Source organism: Polistes fuscatus, unplaced genomic scaffold, assembly GCF_010416935.1.
Source record: "Polistes fuscatus isolate 324 unplaced genomic scaffold, CU_Pfus_HIC Scaffold12, whole genome shotgun sequence".
In the NCBI taxonomy this organism is placed as follows: Eukaryota; Metazoa; Arthropoda; class Insecta; order Hymenoptera; family Vespidae; genus Polistes; species Polistes fuscatus.
Genome location: NW_025113020.1, coordinates 927,638 through 949,381, shown reverse-complemented (window position 1 = coordinate 949,381; position 21,744 = coordinate 927,638). Strand labels below are relative to the sequence as shown.

At 30.7% G+C, this 21,744-nt stretch overlaps 1 protein-coding gene and 1 long non-coding RNA gene across 2 annotated transcripts; one reads left to right on the top strand and one right to left on the bottom strand.

Moving 5' to 3' along the window:
- Positions 1 to 2,243: 2,243 nt before the first annotated feature.
- Positions 2,244 to 3,453, bottom strand: LOC122526752. Its single transcript, XR_006306204.1, has 2 exons — positions 3,126 to 3,453; positions 2,244 to 3,002 (listed from the first exon to the last, which is right to left on the bottom strand). It is a non-coding gene; the product is annotated as an uncharacterized LOC122526752 (long non-coding RNA).
- A 7,249-nt stretch (positions 3,454 to 10,702) lies between these two features.
- LOC122513549 (fatty acid synthase-like) lies at positions 10,703 to 19,481 on the top strand. The gene is given in 21 exon segments (XM_043629953.1): positions 10,703 to 10,892; positions 10,978 to 11,228; positions 11,321 to 11,552; positions 11,651 to 12,069; positions 12,134 to 12,427; positions 12,523 to 12,730; positions 12,840 to 13,000; positions 13,083 to 13,400; positions 14,247 to 14,752; positions 14,846 to 15,150; positions 15,222 to 15,506; positions 15,509 to 15,625; positions 15,713 to 16,449; positions 16,452 to 16,623; positions 16,626 to 16,738; positions 16,818 to 17,053; positions 17,137 to 17,830; positions 17,913 to 18,711; positions 18,714 to 18,743; positions 18,986 to 19,051; positions 19,054 to 19,481. Coding segments are annotated over 21 exon segments (6,267 nt in total). The 3' UTR covers positions 19,188 to 19,481.
- Positions 19,482 to 21,744: the final 2,263 nt, after the last annotated feature.

Here is a 21,744-nt window from a genome sequence, read left to right as displayed (position 1 = left end):
GGGTACATTCGCCTTAGAAATTAATAAGTTTATATTTTTATTATACATTCTATTTAGAATATTCATTAAGGTAAGATTTAATATATTAATTTCTTGTTATATTCTTAATAAATTCCTCACAAAAGTAGAATACATTTGTCGGAATAGTTATTGCGTAAAAATAAAGCGTACTATAAATACTGTCGAAGGAAATGATTCTCTATTTTGAAGCTAGTGTCCTGCACGGCTGTCGAAGTGCAACTGACCAAGACTGCAATAAAGCAACCCTTCTGCGCATGTCTACAAATATTGAAAGTAAAAAGTATTTTTTCCCCCTGTTTAATTATGCGAATCACCATATGTTTCGCTACATGCAAGCAAGTATGTCCCGATAGAAAATATTTTACATAGAATAGCTATAAGATAGGAAAAAATTCTCACTAGTAATAATATTGATTAATTTATAGCACTTCAATTATCACACTGCTTGTGTCAATTTTACATTATTTGTAATAGGTTGCAATTTGAATTAGTTAAGTACAAGTAGATGGTAGTATTTCGTTCAGTTATCTAGAGGATTTAGTAAGACACTTTACCATGTCTTTAAAAAATCGAGATCTCGAGAAACGTCATTTCCTTTTTTCAAATCGTTTATTTCAGTTTTTGATGAATCAACGTCCAAATCGAAACTCTAGGGATCAGTTGTTGTTTTGTTCCGTCGTAATTATCTACACGCTACCACTTTATTTTCAAATAGTAATCGTAGTTTTCATTATTTTGTAGGAAATCTTTATTTTAATTTATTATTGGTTATTAAGCAGTGTCTGTTTTTTGTCCAAAAATCATTATATTTGAATAGTTACATTGAAAGTAAATATAAAAACATCTCCTATTAGCGTTATTAATTATAATATTGTTGGGAAATGTAGCTGTCTAAAAATATTATATAAATTGTTTATTCATGCAGATGTATGAGCTTTACACAACTAAAATGATCAGGCAATCAACAATACAACTGATTCAGAGAGCAGTTTCAGGCCTTATTTTCATTTCTACTTATACTAATAATTATTTTCGCTTCGTAACAGTTAGTAGACTTTTATTTTATAATTATATTTCTTGCTTTACTTTAAAAATATTTTATATATAAACAATGTCTTCTTAATTTCAAGATTAAATTACTTATTGTTCGCTTTAAACTTGATCACGAGAAATGTTCCGACCTTCAAGAACTTAATATTTTGAAAAAGTATACTGTTCAAAGCAAATCTTTTGTATATGCTTTAATGTGTAAGTATAAATAATTATTAGCCAATAGTATTTGATACTTCAATATATATTTTCTTTAACTTTTACAGTTTTCTTTAATATTAACTGCTTTTTAATAATATCTCCATCAATTTTTAATGCTTTTTTATATTCTCCTGGAAAATTAAAGGATAACCAAATAACATTACCTTTAATCGAAAATAATATTGGTAACGCTGGGATGCTATATTATACGATGCTTCTTTATCAAACAATAGGGATTTTAATGGTGACTGTAATTGGTGGTCTTAGTCTTTCAACATTTTTGGTTTTCATACAACACGCTTGCTGTCAATGTAGCATTATTAAGTACGTATCTTGTAAGACAGTCAGTTTTTATTTATTTGCGTATTAAATATTTTCGAATGAATTTTGTTAGTGTGTTATTTCTGTTACACAGAATAAAAATTCGTCAACCATTTGAAAGAAATCAGCAAGCCGGACAAAATACTACATACTTCAATACCCTAACGGAAGAATACAAATGGATAAGTGACATTGTAAATCATCATAGAATATCTATTGAGTAAGTAGAAAATTAATCTCCTAATTCTTTATTATAATTTTTAAAATTTAAATATTCGTTTATTTTTAAGATACGTCGAGATGCTTAGATACTTTTCAAACGTTGTCTACTTGCTTGTAATTCTTCTCATAATGATTGTTTTCATGTTTAACTTTTTATGTGTAAGTCAAAGACGCTGGAAACAGCATCGAATTTTTATATGCTATCAATATCTTGTTTTGTTTTTATTTTAATGAAAAATTTTTTTTATCATTTTGATAGCGTTTTTAATATATTATTGAATAATATACTATATATTATATTATATATTATACTATATACTATATATTATACAGAATATTATACTATATATTATACTATATGTTTGTATCGTATTTTATTATAAACGTTTTGAGCTGTAAAAACGACGATTTTTCGACTATGTCGCTTACGTAGGGACTGCTATGTTTTATTACTTGTGCTGTTATAACCGTTTGTTAAAAAACATTTTTAAAAACACAAGTTTTCACGATTACTGCACTTAACAATATTAAAATTTCGTTTCAATAAAAATGTGTTATTATAGAATTATGTGTTTTATGTTTGCATCAAGTTTAAAAATTTCACAAAAAGTCTGTTCACTATAAAAATAACCATTTATTTTTTCTTTTAGATTCTTCAATTTTCGGTATTATTAAAAACTCTAGAAAACAAAATAGAATGCATCCTTTATGTAACTGGTGCAGCTTTTACTGTGTATATAAATTTTTATCTTGGACAAAGGTTGATGAATCATAGCAATGCAGTTCTTGAAGAATTGTAAGGACATAATAAATTTGTTTATTTTGTAATATTTTATTATTTATTGGTCAGTAATATGATGTAAAATAATTTTTATTATAGAACTTTACAATATTTTTTTCCAACTACTTTTTCTTCTATCGTTTAAAAAAGCAAGCTTGTGTAAGGATGATAATAGAATATTTGTTTATAGGTGTGACGTTCCGTTTTATACATTATCCATAAATACACAAAAATTGCTACTATTTATAATAGCTAGAAGTGGAAAACCGTGCTTTTTATCAATCGGAAATATGTTTGTCTCATCGCACCAAGTTTTTGCTGGGGTAAGTATTTAATTATTATCGATATTGCATTGGCTGTTTTCATGATAATTTAAATTCTTTTTAGCTTATGCGAAAAGCACTTTCTTTTGCAATGGTATATAAAAGTGTACCATAATTCAAGAGTTTCGAAAAAACAGTAGATAAAAATATGTTACAAAAATTCAAAATAAAAATAACAAATGAATATTAATTGTTAAAATACTTACTTATATTAGAAATAAATGACACATCTAAGTATATTAATGTGTTGACAGGTACATTCGCTTTACAAATTAATAAGTTTATGTTTCTATTATACTTTCTATTTAGAATATTCATTAAGGTAAGATTTAATATATTAATTTCTTGTTGTTATATTCTTAATAAAAACCTTTACGAAAGTAGAAAACATTTGTCGTAATAGTTATTGCGTAAAAGTCAAGCATATTATACGAAATGCCGTAGGAAATGATTCTCTTTTTTTAAAGCTAGTGTCCTGCACGGCGTTCGAAGTCCAACTGACACGGACTGCAATCAAGCAACCCTTCTGCGCATGTCCACAGATATTGAAAGTAAAAAATATTTTCTCTCCTTGTTTAATTATGCGAATCACCATATGTTTCAATACATGCAAGCAAGTATGTCCCGATAGAAAATATTTTACATAGAAAAGCTATAAGATAGGAAAAAATTCTCACTAGTAATTATATTGATTAATTTATAGCACTTCAATTATTAGACTGCTTTTTTCAATTTCACATTATTTGTAATAGGTAGCAATTTGAATTAATTAAGTACAAGTAAATGGTAGTATTTCGTTCAGTTGGCTGAAGAAATTCGTAAGACACTTTACCATGTCTTTGAAAAATCAAGATCTCGCGAAAAGTCATTTTCTTTTTTCAAATCGTTTATTTCAGTGTTTGGCGAATCTACATCCTGACCGAAACTCTAGGGATCAGTTGTTGTTTTGTTCCGTTCTAATTATCTACTCAATACCATTTTATTTTCAAATGGTAATCGTAATTTTCATTATCTTATATATAATCTTTATTTTAATATAAGTCGTTATTAAGCAGTGCCTGTTTTTCCCAAAATCATTATATTTTTAATAGTTAAATTGAAAATAAATAGAAATACATCTTCTATTAGCGTTATTAATTATAATATTGTTGCGACATGTGGTTTTCTAAAAACATTATATAAATTGTTTATTCATGCAGCTGTATGAGCTTTTCACTACTAAATTGATCGGGAAATCAACTATTAAACTGATTCAAAGAGTCATTTCCGGTCTTACTTTCATTTCTGCTTATACTATTAGTTATTTTCGCTTCGTAACAGTAAGTAGACTTTTATTTTATAATTATATTTCTTGCTTTAGTTTAAAAATATTTTATATACAAACAATGTCTTCTTAATTTCAAGATTAAATTACTTATTGTTCGCTTTAAACTTGATCACGAGAAATGTTCCGACCTTCAAGAACTTAATATTTTGAAAAAGTATACTGTTCAAAGCAAATCTTTTGTATATGCTTTAATGTGTAAGTTTGAGTAATTATTAGCCAATAGTATCCGATTCATTATTCTGCAATATATATTTTTTTCAATTTTTACAGTTTTTTTTGATATTAACTGCTTTTTAATCATTTCTCCATCAATTTTCAATGCTTTTTTATATTCTACTGGCAAATTGAAGGTTAACCAATTAACATTACCTTTAATCGAAAATAATATTGGTAACGCTGGGATGCTATATTATACGATGCTTCTTTACCAAACAATAGGGGTTTTAATGGTGACAGTAGTTGGCAGTCTTAGTCTTTCAACATTTTTGGTTTTCATACAGCACGCTTGCTGTCAATGTAGCATTATTAAGTACGTTTCTTGTTGGACTGTTAGTTTTTATTTATTTGCGTGTTAAATATTTTCTAATCAATTTTTTTACTGTGCTGTTTCTTATACTTAGAATAAAAATTCGCCAACCATTTGAAAGGAATCAGCAAACCGGACAAAATATTAAATATTTTAATACACTAACGGAAGAATACAATTGGATAAGTGACATTGTAAATCGTCATAAAATATCTATTGAGTAAGCGGAAAATTATTCTTTTAATTCTTTATAATAATTTTTAAAACTTAAATATTCATTTATTTTTAAGATACGTCGAGATGCTTAGTTACGTTTCGAATGTTGTCTACTTGATTTTAATTCTTCTCGCAATGATTCTTTTCATGTTTAACTTTTTATGTGTAAGTCCAAGATGCTGGAAATAGCAGCGAATTTTTATAAGTTATCAATATCTTGTTTTGTTTTTATTTTAATAACAAATTTTTTATTATTTTAATGCATTTTTAAGATATTATTGATTATTATACTATATATTATATTATATTATATATTATTTATTATATGTTATATAATGTAGTATAGTATATAAAATATATTTACAATATATAATAGTATAATATATAATAGTATATAAATAATATTATATATATTATAATTATGATAATATTAAGTTGGGTAATAAGAAATCCATTATTTTTTCGATGGATGACTTTAGTGATCGATATCTTGTAAAATATAGATCAAGCAATTTTAAATTTATGCTCATTGGAAAGCTGTCATTTCACTAAAAAAATTCGTTTGCTGATTATTGTTTTGTCCATTCAGTTGTAAATTGCAGGGTGTTAAAAATGAAAGTCAACGAAGAGAAAATTCGGTACATTTTAGTTCTCTTTGATAAAGGTGAAAATGCAAGCCAGGTGGCTGAAATTGTGGATGGTGTTTATGGTCTCGATACTGTAACAACTAATAACGTGCAAAAAAAAAGTAAAAAAAAATAAAAAAAAATAAGATCCGTAATAATTCGGATCTCTACTGTCAACTAATGGACCGTTTGAAGCTAGCGATTGGCCAAAATTGGCCAACAGAAGAAGTATTGTGTTCCTTAGGACAACGTCAGGCCACACACGTCTATAGTGACTAGCCAGAAACTCTGGGAGCTTTTTTAGGAAGTTTTGATGCATCTATCATATAGTCTGAATCTGACACCAAGCGATTACCATGTTTTTCTTGCATTGCCAAACTTCCTTAATGATAAGAAATTGACATTAAGAGAAGATGGCAAAAATCGATTACAAGAGTTCTTCGACAATAGAGACCAAGAATTTTATGAGAGGGGCATAATGAAGCAATCTTTAAAATGGCAACAGATGATAGAACAAGATGGTCCATATTTGACCCAAATCAAACAATCCAAACAAAGTTAAATAAAGTCTTGAAGTTCACGTAAAAATAATGGATTTCTTTTTCCCGAACCTAACATATAACAATAATATATATTAACTGTATTATGTTATATTATAATAACTATATTAATATAACAAATATATATATATTAACTTATATTATTCTATATATTATATATATATATAATAATATAACAGTATATAATATATAATTATATTATATATTATACTATATACTATATATTATACAGAATATTATACTATATATTATACTATATGTTCGTATTGTATTTTACTATAAACGTTTTAAGCTTTTAACATGACAATTTTAGGACTATGTCGATTACGTAGAAATTACTATGTTTTATTACTTGTGCTGTTAGAACCGTTTGTTAAAAAACATTTTTTAAGAACATAGGTTTGCACGATTTCTGCACATTAAAATATTACGATTTCGTTTCAATAAAAATGTGTTATTATAGAATTATGTGTTTTGTGTTTGAAACAAGTTTAAAAATATCAAAGAAAGGCTTTTTACTACCAAATTATACTTTTACCTTTTCTTTTAGATTCTTCAATTTTCGGTATTATTAAAAACTCTAGAAGACAAAATAGAATGCATCCTTTATGTAACAGGTACAGCATTTACTGTGTATATCAATTTTTATCTTGGACAAAGATTGTTGGATCATAGCGTTGCAGTTCTTGAAGAATTGTAAGGACATATTAAATTTGTTTATTTTATAATATTTTAATATTTATTGGTCAGTAATAGGAAGCAAAATAATTTTTGTTATAGAACTTTAAAATATTTTTTTCCAATTACTTTTTCTTCTATCGTTTAAAAAAGCAAGCTTGTATAAGGATGACAATAGAATATTTGTTTATAGGTGTGACGTTCCGTTTTATACATTATCTATACATACACAAAAATTGCTACTATTTATAATAGCTAGAAGTGGAAAACCGTGCTTTTTATCAATCGGAAATATGTTTGTCTCATCGCACCAAGTTTTTGCTGGGGTAAGTATTAAATTATTATCGATATTGCATTGACTGCTTTCATGATAATTTAAATTCTTTTTAGCTTATGCGAAAAGCACTGTCTTTTGCAATGGTATATAAGAGTGTATCATAATTCAAGGCTTCGAAAAAACAGTAGACAAAAATATGTTACGTAAACTTAAAATAAAAATTACATATGATTATTTATGGTTATAGTACTTACTTCTATTATAAATCAATGGAACATCTAAGTATATTAATGTGTTGACTGGTACATTCGTTCGACAAATTAACAAGTTTATATTTTTATTAATCTTTCTAATTAGAATATTTTTCCGGGTGAAATTTGATATAATAACTTTTATCTATCGAATTCTTAATAAGCAGCTTCACAGATTTTTCGTTCGGAGGTTTAAAGAAATTGATGGAATATATTTTTATAAATGACTGATATTTTATACTAACTATCATAGAAAATAGTTTTCTTCTTTTAAAGCTAGTGTTCTGCACTCCATTTGGAGCATGACCGACAAAGATTACAATCAATGAACCCTTCTACGCATGTCCCTTGACATTGAAAGTAAAAAGTATTTTTCACCTTTGCTTAATTACGGGAACAATCGTCTGTTTCAATATATGCACGCAAGTATGTCTCAATAGAAAATATTATACATTGAAAAGAAATAAAGTATCAGACAAATTTAACTAGTAATGTTGCGTAATCCTACGCAAACGAGTGAGTGACAATCATCTGGACGTTTCGAGACGTATCGACGCGTGCCAAGATATAGCGACAAAGAAACATCTTAGTTACGGTGTAATAAAGGAGCGCAGCGAGCTCCTTGCAGGGCGCTTTCTTTCTTCTAGTACGCGTTTTCCCACCATTACTGTTAGTCCAATAATATGCATCGACAGCTAAATTGTCTAGCTTTTCGGTAATTGGTCCGCGAGTTGCATCATCTTTTTCTATAAAAGCTTTCACGCTTAAATGCTATTCTACCACGAGACCTGCGAGCGATCACATCGAAGAGAACTACACTCCTGCGCTACTATTACATCAGCAGAACAAAGGAACAAAAGAAGAAAGCACGTGGCCAAAATTATAATCTGCTTTTGGAAGACCATCATCATCGATAGCTGTCGATAGGCAAGCCAGCGACACATCATCATCAACTGTATTTCAACGAGGGTTTTTATGCCGAAAGGCTTTTCCCTGCAACGAGCCAAATAAATTGTACTTATTAGTACTGACTGGGCTCAAAAAATATATTTTAATTTATTTTCACTTACCCTCATTCCTCATAAATAAACGATTCCCAACATCCACCTATAAGTGCATTTTCGACGACAAGAAAACAAAGAAAAACAAGGCGTCGGTCGTTCAACAGGTAATTTTATTGATTAACACTAAACCTACTACGCGCGGTCAAATGATCGCGTCCTGTAATTTGTAAAAATTCTGTAACTTATAAAAAATACGGTGAAAAGGGATGAAATGTATATTATTCATTTCTAAGTAAAAGAAATTATTTTGTTCAACATACAATTGACTAAAATCTCATTCAATATTAAAATATATGTTTTTTTTTTAAAGTGGACATTTAATCACTCTCGGTACAAATTGGTATACATAAAGTATCGGTAGGTTTAGTGGTTATTTATATATTTATATGTATAAATATATATGTGACCAGAAAAAATGATTTATCTTTGGATTTTAACTGATAAGAGTAACGTAATTGTTATTATTATTATTGGTAACTGTTGTGTACAACGCTGGGAAATAGTGTTAAAAACAAAATTGTTCGTTACCTAAGATAATGGATTTATTTAATAAATTATTTATCATGATGTACTTGTACAATCACAGTACCATTTTTAAATGGTAAACAGAATCACAGTGACAATAATGATTAATCGTCACTGTGACAAACTCTGACTTAAACTCGTCTTTATTATTATATTTATTTTTGTGATCCGTCAATATTGTACACATTCAAACAACTGTAATCTAACTACCGAAACATTTGGTTACGTATTTTGATCTATTTTACAATAAAATAAGAAGACAAAAATAACTAAGTTCTAATTGACAAGATTTTATCGAAAACACAAAATATACATAAGTACATTTTTGACACAGAAGTAAAACAACAATGATGAATTCGATGTAAAAAGAACGGAATAAAAGAAAAATTGTTGTGAATTTCACGTAATTAACTCTGCAATCAATATTTTTAATTTTTTATATCATTACAGTAAACTCTCAATTTAATTACTGTTTCAATAGTTACCTTTCTCTAGTGGGCGTTTTTTTTACGTGTATAATGATAAATTTATATGAGTCGATAAACAAGCATTCTATTATAACCAATAAATAAAAATATACAGGGTCCTTCACCAAACTTGAGCACCTTAAATATATCGGTTATTTTTTATGATAGAAAAAATTGTAAAAAGTTTGTCAGGAATTTCAGTACGCGCTCGAAGGACGGTATAGAAGAAACAAATGCAATCAACGTGTAAGACACTCATCCAAGCAAAAAATCTTCTCATGTACAAGAGACAATATTTCACAATTTTCTCGGTAAAAGTCATCTGGAAGTCAACATGTTGCACCTCTCTAGATTTGGTTTTTAATAGGCTATAAGACTAGCGTAGTGAAAATATGTAATCCTATTTAAAAAAAATATGATGACCTTGAAATCTCAAAAAACGAGAAGAGAAAAAATTGAGAAAAATTTGAGCCCATTTGATTTGAGAAAAAATTTCGGCCCATCACCGTATTCGAGCCTTTGAACAGAATATTTTTTTCCTCTTGACATTTTTTCTATCATAAAAAATAAGCGATATATTTAAGGTGCTCAAGTAAGGTGAAAAACCCTGTATATACCTAACCTCCAAATTAAGATTTAATGTCCCATTTTCAGAGGAAAAGGTCACCAATGGAACTGGTCTTGGACTAAGTTTAATAATGTTTATAGAGCAGGCAAAAATATCGTGAATGAAATAAGAAGAGTTATTTGTAAACAATTAAAAAAAACATTCAACAGAGTAGTTAGAAATACTACTAAACAATATAGCAACTTTAATTAAGAAACAAGGTCACATCAGGCATATTCATATACATTTTTGTCTTATTTTAGCGTATTAAATCTATCCCTGAAATTATGCCCACATTTTCCGAAACAACATGTATATTAATAAAACTACTAGAAAAAAGTGATACAACAATTATGTAAAATATAAATTCAGTATTTATTAATATTAATAATGCTGATTCATTATAGACATTTTGCTTTATCGTAATAGGATAACAGACAAGATATAAGTCATATTTAAATGCAGATACATAATTTAAGTAGATTATTTAAGGTGTGCGCAAAAAGTTTCATGACATAACGTGACATTTGAAAGAAAATATAGCATTGTTCTAAAAAAGGATTTATCTCCGATTTCAATAATCGTGAAAATACGCTTAACTTAAAGTTCAGTTCATATTTCTATTTGCTACTTCGCGGTGGATAAACGAAAAAAACATCATGAATAAGAGTGAAGCAGCAACGGAATCAAACAAATATTTCGATTTTGCTCACCCAGAATCAGGCGAAGAAGTTGTCATTTCTGGGATAGCTGGAAGATTTGCCGAGTCTAGTAATGTAGAAGAATTAAAAGATAATCTATTTAATCGTAAAGATTGTGTCACTGATGACTTTCGTCGTTGGAAATCAGGTATCGATTATATAAATATAAATTATTAGATTTAACGGATAATTTAACATTAAATGTTTCTATTATTATCATTTGTTCACATAAGACAATCCGGAAATTCCACAACGAACCGGAAAAATTAACAACATTCAGAAATTCGATGCATTATTTTTTGGAATTCATTCTAAGCAAGCTCACGCGATGGACCCTATGAGTAGAATGTTATTGGAACATACTTACGAAGCTATTATAGATGCTGGAGTAAATCCACAAGATTTGAGCGGGACGAATACAGGTGTATTCATTGGCGTAGGTTTCTGCGAATCCGAGAAATCATTTTTCTATGACAATAGTATGGTAGGTTAAACGTTGAAGTGATTCAACTTACAGATTACACGATTACTCGTATATAGGTTCATCAAATAAACAATACATCTTTTTATTGATAGATAAATGGCTTTGGGGTCGTTGGTTGTAACAAATCTACGTGGGCTAATAGAATTTCATTTTGTTTAAATTTATCTGGACCATCATATAATATAGAAGCCGCTTGTAGTTCAAGTCTTCATGCGATAGAACACGCTTATAAAGCTATACGTAGCGGAGAATGCGATTACGCAATCGTCTGTGGATCAAATCTTTGCCTGAATCCCAACATATCTTTGCACTTTAATCGTTTAGGTATTGAATATATAAATTTGTTGAAATATTTGTACTTTTGTCTTTATTTTATGTTTCCAAATATTACGACTTTATTAATTCTTGGAACATTTTAAAAGGGGTGTTATCTAAGGATGGTCGTAGCAGATGTTTCGACCAAGATGCAACCGGTTTCGCGCGTAGCGAAGCCGCCGTTGTAGCATTTCTGCAAAAAGCAAAGAATGCTAAAAGAATCTATGCTACAGTTTGTCATGCGAAAACAAATTGCGATGGTTATAAAGAAGAAGGAATAATGTTTCCTTCTAGCAAAATGCAAAGTACTCTTTTTAGAGAACTTTATAACGAGTGCGGTGTACCAACGACTAGTGTTTCTTACGTCGAAGCTCATTGTACTGGAACGACAGTTGGTGATGTTGAAGAAGCGAATGCTATAGACAGCGTTTTCACTAAAAACAGAACTAATTCTCTATTGGTCGGTTCTTTAAAATCAAATATGGGTCATGCTGAAGCTGCCAGTGGACTTTGTTCCGTCGTTAAGGTAAGTAAACGTAAAAGGTAAACGTAAAACGAGAAAATTATTCTTCAATATTTGTTTCTTATAGGCAATTATATCAATGGAGTCAAGCCTAATACCACCAAACCTAAATTTTAATCGACCACGCAATGAAATAAAAGCTCTTATGGAAGGACGAATTAAAATTGTTACTGAGACGACTCCGTTAGATGGTGAATATATAGGCATTAATTCTTCCGGCTTTGGTGGTGCTAATGCTCACGTGTTACTCAAATCAAACCCAAAGAAAAAGGTCAATAATGGATTGCCGAACGACGATTTGCCTAGACTCGTAGTTGTTTCTGGACGTACAGAAGAAGCAGTAATAGCCATATTAAATGACGTACGTAATACGAAGCAGTATTTTGTATTATAGAAAGAAGAAGAATTCTATTTGTTAACATCGCGTTAATACAATTTTTATAATTTTTTCGGTAGATCAAAAACAGATCGGTAGACGTAGAATATATTCGTCTTCTTCATGATATTTATCTTAAAAACATACCGAAGCATTTATATCGAGGATTCACGATAACTGGTTTTCAAAAATTTAATAAACAAATCCAGGAAATCGAGCATTTTTCTGATATGAAGAGGCCAATTTTCTTTGTCTTCTCTGGAATGGGTTCACAGAGTCTTGGAATGGGTACGAACACTTTTTTCATTTGTTTTTTTATACACGTTAAATTATAATATTTACAAACAATTACTATTACAATGATTAAACGTATCGTATGGAACTGGAAATCTATTAGGTCAAGCACTGATGAAGTTTCCAATATTTGCTAAAGCGTTACAAAAATGCGACGAAGTGTTAAAACCATATAAACTGAATATTTATAAGATTTTTAGCGACAACGATAAAACGATATTTGACAATATCTTGCACTCGTTCGTTGGAATTTCTGCTTTTCAGGTAATGCTGATAAATATGTTTATATTTGCAATATATGAATACATTTGATAAGATCTAATAATAGAAAAGAAAATCTGTACAGATCGGCTTGATGGATCTTTTAACTTCTGTGGGTATAGTACCGGACTATATAATCGGACATTCTTTTGGGGAACTTGGTTGCGCATACGCAGACGGATGTTTGACTGCGGAGGAAATGATTTTGGCAGCCTATTGGCGAGGAAGAGTCTCGATAGAAGAAAAAATAATGTACGGTTCTATGGCGGCGGTAGGGCTTGGTTATAAAGATATAACAAAATTATGTCCGCCTGATGTTGACGTCGCATGTCATAATGGACCTCAAAATTCAACAATTAGTGGACCAGCTGAATCGGTTAAAATATTTATTAAAAAACTGCAGGTTCGTTTTCAGCAGATTATGATACGAGGTCTGTTCAAAAAGTATCAATATGTTGTGTGTGTAAAAAAGTGTAAGTATGTTGGTACTCATGTTCCTAACTTATGCTGACAAGTTTGGCAACTTTGAATGTTCTGTTAATTTTGGATAGCTATTTTTCTTGGTCGTGTTTATGTCTTCATCTTCAATTTTTGCTTATTTTTCGGCTTTTGCATCGAACGCCCGAACCGATAACGCCCCTGCGCACACATAGATGCTTGTGCTCGAATTTTTGGCCAAAAACAACACAATAATGATACCGCAGTCACTGTATTCACTAGATCTGGCCCCCTGTGACTTTTTCTCGTTCCCGAAACTGAAGATTGAGAAGATAAAGACGGCATCGAAGGAGGAGCCGAAAAAGATCACTAAAAATGATTTTTTGAAGTGCTTCGAGGATTGGAAAAAACGTTAGCACAAGTGTATAATATTTGATGGCGATTACTTTGAATGGGGCAAAGGGGGCTGTAGCATCATTATCGTGTTGTTTTTGGTTTTTTTATTTGTGTTGTTATCATGATGCGAAAGCCGAAAAATAGGCAAAAATCGAAGATGAGCCAAAACACGACCAAGCAAAATAGCTGTCAAAAATTAACCGAACATTCAAAGTAACCGAACTTGTCAGTATAAGTGAGGAACATGAGTACAAATATAACACCACAAAAAAATTGAAAATCGAATATACGTAACCCGCGAGAATTCAAAATTTATGATACTTTTTGAGCAGACCTCGTACAAACGATGAAAAGAATTACCTAATTGTAAAATAATTTTGTAAATTAGCTCATGTAATATATTTACGTTTACTAGGAAATGAACATTTTTGTACAAGAGGTATCGTGCTGTAATATACCTTATCATAGCCGTTACGTCGAAGCTGCTGGAAAGAAATTTTTGGCACAGTTAAAAAACGCAATACCTGTAGCTAAACCTCGAAGTAAAAAATGGCTTAGTACATCGGTACCTCGTAACGAATGGTCGAGTTCAGCCGCTCAATTCTCGTCCAGCGAGTATCATGCCAATAACTTTATGAAACCTGTACTTTTCGAAGAAATGTTAGATCTTATCCCCAACAATGCTGTCACGATTGAAATTGCACCGCACGGTCTATTACAAGCGATATTGAGAAAATCATTGCAACCCACGGTAACGAATATTGTATTAAATCAACGAGATCATGAAGATAATTTGGCAGTTTTTCTACGAGGTTTAGGAAAGCTTTATAATACTGGCGTACAACTAGACCTTTCTAAATTATATCCACACGTAGAATACCCAGTTAGTCGAGGTACTCCAATGATATCTCCACTTATTAGGTAACAAATATTTGAATATTCAAAGGACAAAAAATGAATAATCGAAAAAATTTGGGAATCTTGCATAAAAGTTGAATATAATTTGATGTTTAGATGGGAACATTCGTATGATTGGTACGTAACATCCTACAAGGTGGAAGAGAAAATTAACTCCGGAGATCAAATGATTGAGATATCGATCCAGGATGAACATTTCCAATACTTACAAGGTCACATGATCGATGGCAGAAATTTGTTTCCTGCAACAGGATATTTATGTCTAGTCTGGGAAACCATGGGTAGGAATATAGGACAGCTGTACACAGAAGTATCTGTTATCTTTGAAGATGTAAAGATTATTCGTGCTACAAATATTCCAAAAGAAGGCAAAGTGGTAATGACTGTCATGATTCAAAAAGGTAATTACTTTCAGAAATATGAGCAAATTATTTTGAAAGAATGTAATATGTTTTGATTTACAAATTTATAGGCAGTGGTAAATTCGAAATAATTGAGAGTAATGATGTTATTGTAACCGGAATTATTAATATTGCAAAAAATTTATCGAGAGATAAAGAACTTCTTGATTTGATAAAAGATAATAATGACGAGGAGGAAGAAGAATTAAATGAGGAGGATATCTACAAAGAATTAATGTTACGTGGTTACCAATATTCCGGCATCTTTCGAAGTATGCACAGTGCATCAGTTTCTGCAAGTAAAGGACACATCGAATGGAAGCAGAATTGGGTTGCATTCATTGATAACATTCTGCAGATAAAATCTTAAGTTTAGATAATAGAGATTTACTTGCGCCAATTGGAATTCGAAAATTGGTAATAGATGTTGAAACTCATCAAAAATATCTTGAAAGTATTGCCAATGATAAACAATGTAAATTTTTAATCTTATTAGAATATAATCATATTTATTAAATCATTATTTATCCATTATTCATAGCACAGAATCATTTAATTTCAGATATACCTATACGATTATTTAAACAGATTGACGTAATTGTAGCTCCTGGTATAGAAATTAGTAATACGAGATTCCACACGATAACTCGAAAAAGATCTACCAATCATCCAATTATCGAAGAATATCGATTCATTGCTTATCGTGATAAGAAGGAAATGTCATTGCGAAAAGTATTAACGTTATCTATGCACATTACTTTGGAAAATATACCAGTTAGAAATGTGACGACAATAGAACTCGTTGATGATAAAGACAACATATCAGCAGAGGAACTTGTTTCTCCAATTCTTTCAGATATTCTAAGTAAATTACCTTCGATTCGAGCAAACGTTAATGTAGTTGCACCACCAAACAAATTTCACAAACAAGATATTCCTAAAGAGATCACAGTTACCAAATTGAATAACAGAGAATTAAATAGTTCCTCGCTATTAGCTGTGGGATCTTGTTTGTTGACCAAAGAGAAGAAGAACAACTTGAAGGAACTTTTACAATCAACGATATCCGGCGCTTTTATTTTATCTCGTGAGAAAACCTTTACACCATTGGATTCTTCAATTTTACAGGAGTTTCAATTAGGTATAGTTTTGGAGAAACGTACCTCTAAGGAATCATGGGTATTGTTAAGAAAGATACAGAAAATTCCACAAAAAACTCTGTTTATTAACGTTAATAGTAATGAATTTCAATGGTTAAAACAAGTGCAAACAATGCTGGCCAATAAATCAAAACGATCAATAATGACACCAGAGTGATACTTGTTGAGGAAAAAAACTTCGAGAGTGGTCTTTTAGGATTCATCACTTGTTTACGGAAAGAACCAGGTGGTGAAATATTTCGAGCACTTCTAATTCAAGATAACAAAGCACCCAAATTTTCATCAGAAATATCTCTTTATTCCGAACAATTAAAACAGATCTTGTTATGAATGTCTTACGACCAGGAAATATTTATGGATCATATAGGCATCAACTACTTCCACCTTCGGAACCCAAGCTTGCATATCATGCATTCATCAGTCAATTGGTATTTTTATTCGAAAACTTAATATTATATTTATTAGCATTAATATATTATAAAATAATATAATAATATTTCTTAACAGCTCCATGGAGATTTGAGTTCGATGCGTTGGGTTGAAGGACCAATTACAGAAGACTATCAAAAGGAAGATCTTGTAAATATTTATTACGCATCGCTGAATTTTAAAGACGTATTGATTGCGACGGGTAAATTAGCATCAAAAGTTGAAAGTAAAAGAGAAATATTCAACGAAATTGGATTTGAATATAGCGGAATCAGTTTTAATGGTCGTCGCATTATGGGGATGAATCGAAATAGGTAAACTGAAACGTACAAGACGAACATAAATTCAGTTTTCATTTTGAAATAATAGAAAATGGCGTACATAATATTCATTGCAGGTGTATATCAAATTTTTGCAAATTAAACGAGACTTTTTCTTGGACTGTACCTGAGAATTGGAGTTTAGAAGATGCAGCGACAGTACCGTCTGTATATTGCACATCTGTTGCTGCTCTTTATACGTACGGAAAAATGAAGAAGGGTGATAAAGTTCTTATCCATGCTGGTAGTGGTGGTGTTGGCCAAGCTGCGATAAATTTAGCCCTTTATGAAGGCTGCGAAGTATTTACTACCGTTAGTACACTAGAAAAACGTCAATTCATTAAAAAAACATTTCCTAGCATCGATGATAATCATATTGGAAATTCTCGAGATACTAGCTTCGAACAACTTGTATTGAAACAAACCGATGGCGCAGGTGTAGACATTGTTCTAAATTCTTTAGCTGATGAGAAACGTTTGGCATCCCTCCGTTGTCTGGCCTACGGAGGACGATTTTTAGAAATTGGGAAGTTTGACTTTGTCGCAGATGTTCCGTTAAGCATAGAATTCTTTATGAAAGAGATCAGTTTTCATGTCATAATGTTGGATACAATTATGAGTTCTTTTGAAATAATGAGTAACGAAATTAGTTCGGAATTCAGCAAACTACTTAAGAAGAATGTTATTAAACCGCTAAATAGAACAGTTTTCGATAAAGACCAAGTAGAAGCGGGAATTAGATACATGGTAGCTGGAAAACATATTGGAAAAGTAAGTCTATGTTAGTTGTTTGAACGCTCATATACTTAAACAATCTTAAATTGTTCAGAAATATACATTAGAAATTTCGTAGGTACTCATAAAGATACAGGAAGAAAAGGAACCAATGATAAGACCCATCTTAGCTGAACCTTCTTACATGTGTATTCCGAACAAAAGTTATATTATTGTTGGTGGCTTAGGAGGTATCGGTTTAGAATTAATCGATTGGTTAATTCTAAGAAACGCTAAAAATATTATCATTACTTCGCGGAACGGTGTAAAAACTGGTTATCAGCGCATGAGAATGAAAATATGGGAATCGTATGGCGTGAATATCAAAATCCTTGTTGGTCTCGATGCCACTAAAAGAGAAGACTGTGAGCTTATTGTGAAAACGGCTATAGATGAAGGTCCCGTTGATGGTATATTTAATCTCGCGGCTTCTTTGGATGATCGAATTTGTGCAAATCAAACGATTGATAGTTTTCAAGAGCCTTTCAAAGGAAAAGCTTGGGCAACGAAATATTTTGACGAGGTAACTAGAGAACTCTGTCCAGATCTTCGACACTTCGTAGTCTTCTCCTCTGTTTCTTGTGGAAGAGGATGTGGCGGTCAAACGAATTACGGCATGGCTAATTCTATTATAGAAAGAATATGTGAAAAACGAATAAAAGATGGTTTTCCTGGATTAGCCATTCAATGGGGACCAATCAAAGAAGTCGGTATTGTTGCCGGCATGCAAAAGGACGATAAAGAACTTTTAATTGCTGGTACCCAACAACAAGACATAGCATCATGTTTACAAGAGCTTGGTAAATTTTTGTTACAAAGTAAACCTGTGGTTTCTAGTATGATGATACCTGAAAAACAAGTAATTAGCAAAGATGTGAATAAATTGTAGATACTATGCTAAACATTATGAGTAAGTTTTATTTTAACAATACTATTGCTGCAATTATTATTTTTGTGAGAGTGAGCACTTTTATTCCAAATATAATGAGCATTCGTAAAGAGGGTTGACCGAGGTATTACCCGTGAATACTTGAATGGTTAGAGAAGTCTGCCAGAAAACGAAAATTCCGGTTCGGGTAATCAACGGATTGACTCACCTCTTTTCGAATCCCATATTATTATATTTGTAAAAATATAAATTCTTGATTGCAGATATTAAGGACATGAAGAGTATCAGTAAACACACTCCCTTGGCTGAACTCGGAATGGATTCAATAATGTTGTAGAAATAAAACAGACGTTAGAGCGCGAATTTCAAATATATCTAACCACACAAAATATTCGAAACTTAAATTTCGCCAAAATAATGGATATAAATAGTAAGGAGATCGATTTTAATAATCGTGATTCCTAAGTACTTAATTATATTGAGAAAAGCAATTGTCTGATGTCTACAGAAGAGAAAATCTGATTGTTTAGAGAATTATCTGAGGAATCATTAGTTAGAGCATTTCGTAGACAGACCATGCATAAATCATACACAAATTCATCACGATTTAGGATCCTATATATTTATAATATTAAAGTTCAAATAAATAGATACAAATAGCACAAGCATTAGAAAAAAACGCATGTATATTATGTTATTCAAGTATAAAACCAACTCAACGGTGTGGTAAAATAAAAGAAAAATATATAAAGGAACCAACAACTCATTGTTAATATTATCTTGAAAATCCTCGGTAGTTTCTTACTATTTGTATATTCAATTTAATTTTTGAATTAAATCATTGTTACATGTCCTAACGACAAGTATACTAGTATTTAGTTGCTAAGCCTGTTTTAGCCACTCTACATTCACCGAGTTTAACAAGGACCAGGAAGATTCGTTTTTCCAAAAGATTAAATAACAATAAAGAATAACAAATAATGAGAAGATTCCGAGAAAATCAAGTGGATAAGGAGGAATTGAGGATTTCTAGGTGAATTGCGTAGAATATCGTTCACCGTAGCTCTGGTTCTCAAAACATTTAATACAAAAATTAGATTACATACAGTGTTGATAACAAATGTGCGACCTTAAATTTAATTAAATTTTTATGCTTCCCTCAGAGTAACAATGTTTCCCTTCGCTGAGTCTCTTAACTCTCTATGGGCCGAATTTTTGTTATAAATAAAAAATAATTCTTAGAACTGAAAATCAAAATTATAAACATATATATGCAGATGAAAAAAATTTTCGGGTTTAAACAATTTTATTACAATAAATTCACAGTGTTACTTTCAGGAAAAAACGGCCCAAAATGTTTCCACTTCTGCATAGAAAAACTTAAGCGTGAAATTCTACGAAGTATTTTTTATCTGGCGTTAAACATACATGTACATTGCATTTTTTACATTTTATTTTCGGAATTCTTTTACTCCTGGAATTTTTGCAGCATCCTCTATTGTCCGAAAACATTGGCCAATGTGCTACTTCATTTTTTCGTACGTTTATATTGGAAGTACTGTTTTTGGTCTCTTTTTAATATTTTTATGTAATTGTTTATCTACATTGGTAAAAACAGGATACCCTCTTTTCTTACGGATTCCTTTGTGTTCCTGACGTAAACAAAATGTAAAGTCAGTTTTAAAAGTCAATAAATTATATCGATTCCTGCGGCTTACAGAATACGATGAATTTTGTCAAAGGATACACGACCGGTGTAAATTAAGTAAGTATCACCAATTTTTTTCGTAAAAATCTATCCCCTCTGGTAACTTTATAGCTCTTCTGTAATAAAACTAATAAACATGGTCAAGAATTGTTCGCTAAAACAAATTCCTCAACTTGTTTCAACATTTGACTGAACACACATGCTTTATCCTAAATATACAGAAATTTCCCTTATAGGCCATTGTTACTTCAAAGTAACAGAACTGTATCATAAAAAAAAGTAACAAAATGATATTTGAAATACAAAAAGATAAGTTGTTATTGATATTCAAACTCAGGATTATTATATACATAATTTTTTATTCGATAAACACCGACAGAAGCACAAATAATATCGATTAGAACTAAAGGTTTTGCTTGCTTCTATTGCAAACAGCTTGCATAACATTTATTTTATTATTTCAGGTTGATTGTATTAGCAACCATCATGAATATTGGTATTAGTTGTCTCGGAGATATTATACAATTAAGATGTATAAACCTTCTCATTAAAAAAAAACTAGAAGTATTTAGTAAAATATCGAAAAATTATCATGTTACCTGAAATTAACACGGATCGATAGAGGGTAATAATTCTTTAAACTTATAATGGCGGCTAGTGACAATAATTAGTAACAACAATGGTTTAACAATTCTCTAAACTTAATAATCTTCCGCACTGATTTTTACCACTTATTACTATTTCCTACACTGATTCTCAATATTTGTTGGATAATTAATAATTGATAAAGACGGTCAAGAGCACAAAAGAATACGCAACGAAGTTAAATCAAGGTACGCAGAAAGGTACGCAGAAGAATCCAACGATAAGAACAGAGCGACACGGAGCCAAAATAACCCTTCTTATATAGACCAAAAATTATCCCTGGTGAAGGTTCTCTTGCACCTATTTTCCAATACATTCAGCAGTGTTAATCATAATCGCGGGCGTTCTAAGAAGTCGCATAGGCAGAGGCAGGATTTAATTAATGCACAGTGGCAGCAGCTAGTATATTTTTATATTTGGTTGGCAACTAAGTGATTGCGGATTTTGTCGATAAATTATTATTAAAATAATCCCATTTGAATCCCATATGAATGCAATCTTATTACCGGAGAAAATGTCTGCCGTATAAAACGTAGGCTTCAAATACTATAATAAATAACATATTAAAATTTCAGTTTTTTTAAAGTACATTCGAAATTTGATTTATTTTTGGAAGTTTCAAAAATGTCTGCCATAACCTCAAAACCGTCACAATTGTCTGCAATTACA